Source organism: Benincasa hispida, chromosome 5 (assembly GCF_027475165.1).
Source record: "Benincasa hispida cultivar pf3 chromosome 5, pf3_genome.v1.1, whole genome shotgun sequence".
Lineage (NCBI taxonomy): Eukaryota > Viridiplantae > Streptophyta > Magnoliopsida > Cucurbitales > Cucurbitaceae > Benincasa > Benincasa hispida.
Window position 1 is genome coordinate 10,612,981 of NC_143482.1, and position 4,711 is coordinate 10,617,691.

Sequence of the window (4,711 nt, forward strand, 5' to 3'; positions counted from 1 at the left end):
ACAATACCATTACTATTAATATACGAAAATAGTCAATACCTCATTACAAAAATGGCTCTAAAATTTCAAAAAAGAAAGTATTAAAATGCTGCTATCGTTTTTTAATGCAATAAGAGGTCAGGGGATTTGAACCTTGGTTGCTAACTATTGAGCTATAAGTGTTTAGGTGATCCTACCGTTAGTATATTAATTAGTTTTGAAGTTTTCTCAATTAAAAAAGAATCAATTTTAAAGCAAATTATATAGATATTCTCATTTTTTTTTTATATAGATACTCTAATTTTTTTCCTATTTGTCCAATTATTACACTAATTTTCTCGAAAACCAAAATAAAAACCAAAACTTTAAGTCAAAACATAAAATCCCACAAAATCTCATAAAATTAAAAAAAAAAAAATCTCCCTTGAAAACATTACAAAATGATAAATAGCCATTTTTTTTTCAAAAATGTATTTTCCTAGAACACATAATCAATTATTAACGTACAACTTGTTAAAACATTTAAGTCTTTAGATTCCTTGGTACTTCCAATATTTTTTTTTTCTCGTTATAGTCTATAGTCTATATATCCTAACTAAAGTGCACAATTTTATTTATTTATTTATAGATAAATTCAAATAATTAATAAAGAGAGTAAGAGAGCATTGAAGAAGAGAGGGGAGAAAAAGGAGAAAACATAGAAAAGTAAGAGGATATTAACCGTTCTTATTTATATAGTGACCATAAGGGTAGTTTTTAATCTTTTTTTTTTAAGTTTAGGAGTATTTTTGAAAATTTTCAAAATTCGAAGGTATTTTTGACACAAAACACAAATTATTTACCTCCAAAACTTACGACTATGATACTTTAAAATTTTTGAAAGTTTAACGATATTTTAGATACAAAGTACAAAGGTTAGAGTATATAGTATAATTTAGCCATTTTATAAATATAAATAAACACATATATAAATGGCCCCAAGAAATGAAATATTTTACGAAGGGACCCCAAAAGAATTATTATCTCGGCCTCCCGAAATTGCTTGCTCCCGCCTCTGGCTTTCTGAGTCGACCGCACGACGCTCGCTCCGCTGCAGTTCTCATCTTCTTTCTCGGCAGTTAGCAACTCAACGATTTACCAGAGTAATTCAACTCTTTCTCTGTTATTTTCATTTACATTTCTCCACTTGAGTCCATGGATTTTGATTGCATAATTTTGTTGAAATCATCCAGATCTACCGAGCTTAACCTTGTAATTTCCCTTCAGAATTCAGTGACAACCCCTAAGAATTCTGTTTGTTGGGTTCCTTTTTACGAATAATTTCCCCCTTTTCTATAGCTTCTAAGACACGATTTCCCAATTGGTGACACCGTCTATTGTTTAGCAACGCCGCTTGGAATTGACCATTCCCGATCATTTCAATTTTGGCCCTATTTGGATTGTACAAGCTAAGGGTTATTGAATTTGGCTTTCAGAGGGTTTTTGGAGTTATTAGATCCTGTTCGTAATATCCCATTTTGATAAACATGTTGAAATAAATTGTACGTGACTTTTTGTATCCTTTCGATTCCATGAGTTACAATATTTCATGATTGGTTGAAAAAGGATATGACTATTAGAATCAACATGAATTAGTCCATAAATATGTTTTTTCTCGAATTAGATTTTCACTTTTCCATTAGCTCATTTGTCCCATCAAACTTTTCTCACATTTAAAATTCATTGAAGTTCGGTTATCAAGACAATAGAGTTTGTTAGATCTTGTGAACGAGGCATTGCTTCCATAGAAGAGGTAATCTATTCTATCCTGAGAGATAATTACTCCTTACAACTTAGCATTGTAGTGAGTAAAATTGTCTTTAGGAGACAATGTAAATTCGCTGAGCTTAGATATTCTCTTATATACGAGGTTTTCTATTTTCTAGTTTTATATGATAGTTTTTATAATAACGAAACATAGCATAATGTGGTTAGTATGGGTCGTAATAACCGCAATGGCTAACTTAGTTACATAGTATGCTAACTATCCTGGGAATAACTTAACCTACTTAAGACATCATATTTTCGATCAAAAACTCATTAGTTCAAATCTCCAAATCCAGCTAGCTCAACTTTCACATGTTGTTGTACCCACAAAGAGAGCTTGGCGTTCTGAAGGATTAATCTGATGAAACCTGAAGTTCTACATTAGTTTGATGGCTCTTAATTCTGGAGTAGATCCGTTCTGGTTATACCACCTAGAGTGCCTCCTCCAAACATGATTCATGTCATTATATAGTAAAACGTGTAGGGAGTTTGGTGCTGGGTTGATTGGATTTTTCTTTGAAAGTACCATCATTTCTTTTGTATGGGGAACTCTAGCACTATGTTTTCTGCTGCTGAAAAACTGAGTGCTTATTGTGATATGCATGTGATGATATTTGTGGTGGTTCTTACACTCCTGAAATCCACCCACTTAATTATCATATGAACGGAATGAAATGGAAACAAAGAACAACCCTTTAACCACCTCAATAGGAGTCACCGAACAACTATCTTGAAGAACAAGAATCCCACTAGAAGCCCACTCAAACTCAAGGCCCGCCCACCCATCCTTTCTTTTACCCCAAAGACTCCTCACTAATTGATGACAATAATATTGGCGATTGGTTTCCACAAGAATGGCAATATTTGGGTTCTCTTGGGTAACTTCCTGCTTAACTAGACTACCCTTCCCTGCACGAAACCACTTTCATCATAAAATCAACTTTGGTGGAAGCTTCCTTCCCTTTGTACCTAACCATACACTCCAGCTTTCTGAGTTCCCTAACCAACTTCTTACTTCCCTCTCCTTTCTTAGAAGTTTTACCTCAGTGGAGACAGGAAATTCTCTATCAATCCCTTTCTCCACCCCGAGAGTCATTTTCCAATAACACCCTCATTAAAGGGGAGACCCAGAAACCTTAGAGTTCGAAAAGGAAAAAGGATCTCCCAAAACCACCCCATACAGATGACCTCCCCTCCAAGCCCAATACCTGAGGCAATGGGGACACAGGAGAAAATGCCAAAACTCTCTCCCAATGAATAAAAAGTCAGATGGGGCAAGGCACTATAAAAAACTGAGAAGGAGTTCAAAAGCATATGGGCAATCGAATTAGGGACAAAACTCAACTAACCATCCCCTGACGACAAGGCAAAGGAAAAAGACAAAGGGCCTCTGATTTCTCAATTGCTTACTCAATTAGCAATTGAGAAAGGGCTCCGAACTCGAGCAATTTTGTGAGTTGTCCTTTCTTTGCATCATCATGAATCATTTTTAGCACTTCAAAAGAGGTACAACCAAGCTTGTCTTTTACGTGTTAATATTGACCAATGTGTCAATGAAATGCTGATAGGCTCAAGATTCTTACACTTTATTTGCAGTAATGATTCTAGAAGTAGTCGTATGGATACTTGTTTTCAACTGTCTAGTTCCTAGAGCATATTCAGAGTGGAGAGTGCCAAGGAAACAACGTAGAGGTGTAAAAGAAAAGGGAAAAAAAGGAAAAAACTTCTACTCAATTTGATGAGGAAAAGAATAAAAACTAAGTTGAGATCATTTTTGTTGATATTATGTTAGTGTTGGTGTTGCCAAGAAACTAAGCACATTCCATATGTTACTTCAATTTGTTATATTGGGCTTAGTGTAATTTCTGCAGAGTGGCAAGATTTTTGAAATGTTAGAAATCTGCTAGTTTTGCCAGGAATTCTTAATTTTTCTTTCTTTCTTTTTTTTTTTTTTTTTTTTTTTTTTTTTTTTTTTGATAAGAAACAATTTCATTGATTAAATGAAATATCCAAAGTTATCCAAAGGTACATGTGGACCCCAATTCTTAATTTTTCTTTTATTTGTTAATATTATCATTCTCAATTTGAACTCACAGATGTTTGAAGAATTGTTAATATTTAACTTGATTGTTTTACAGATGTTTGACGATCAAGATCTTGGCTTCTTTGCAAATTTTCTTGGGATCTTTATATTTATATTGGTAATAGCATTTCACTATGTGATGGCCGATCCAAAATATGAAGGCAACTAAATCATTTCCCCGAATTTTCTTCACCATGGAGACAGCTTCCGAAAATGAGTATAACTTGATGGACTTTACACAAACACCATTTTGGATCGCCGTTGTTGGTTTGCATTATCTACTCTTCCTTTTGCTATACTTTCACTAGATCAAAATGTTACTGTTTTTCATAGTATAGATGTTAATATTGCTCGACGGTGATGACATTGTTATCTTCACAAATGAAGCCTTATTTCATGCTGCTGCCAGATATTTTAGTGTTTTTATAATAATAACTCTAAGTTAGTACTCTTTCTTTTTGTTGCTTACCGATGTTTGTTTATTTGCCTTTAAAACTTAGATAACTTTGAAAAGGATCTACTCTTTCTTTTTGTTGCTTACCGATGTTTGTTTATTTGCCTTTAAAACTTAGATAACTTTGAAAAGGATCTATTAGGTCCTTGATTTATTATTTATTTATTTAAATTTTGTGTTTATAAGTTCTTGAAATTTAAAAAGTATATAATAGGTCTTTAAACTTTTACTTTTCTATCCAATAGATCCTTGGACTTTTATTTTTTTTGTGCCTAATAAATTCTTGATTTATCCACTAATTTTTCAAAATTATGGATTTATTAGCCACGAAATTGAAATTTAGAGTTACTAGCCAATAAATTATTTAGCTGTAGATTTTTTTAAGTATA

General features: G+C 33.0%; 1 protein-coding gene across 1 annotated transcript; it reads left to right on the forward strand.

Annotated features, from left to right (window-relative positions):
* The first annotated feature begins 957 nt into the window (after positions 1-957).
* Positions 958-4,319, forward strand: LOC120078785 (dolichyl-diphosphooligosaccharide--protein glycosyltransferase subunit 4A). The gene is made up of 2 exons (XM_039033095.2): positions 958-1,121; positions 3,924-4,319. The coding sequence occupies exon 2, from the start codon at positions 3,924-3,926 to the stop codon at positions 4,035-4,037; it is 114 nt and encodes a 37-aa protein (XP_038889023.1). The 5' UTR covers positions 958-1,121; the 3' UTR covers positions 4,038-4,319.
* The last annotated feature ends 392 nt before the right edge of the window (positions 4,320-4,711 follow it).

Coding starts and splice junctions, on each gene's coding strand:
- LOC120078785 (XM_039033095.2), top strand. CDS start 3,924: ATGTTTGACGATCAAGATCTTGGCTTCTTTGCAAATTTTCTTGGGATC.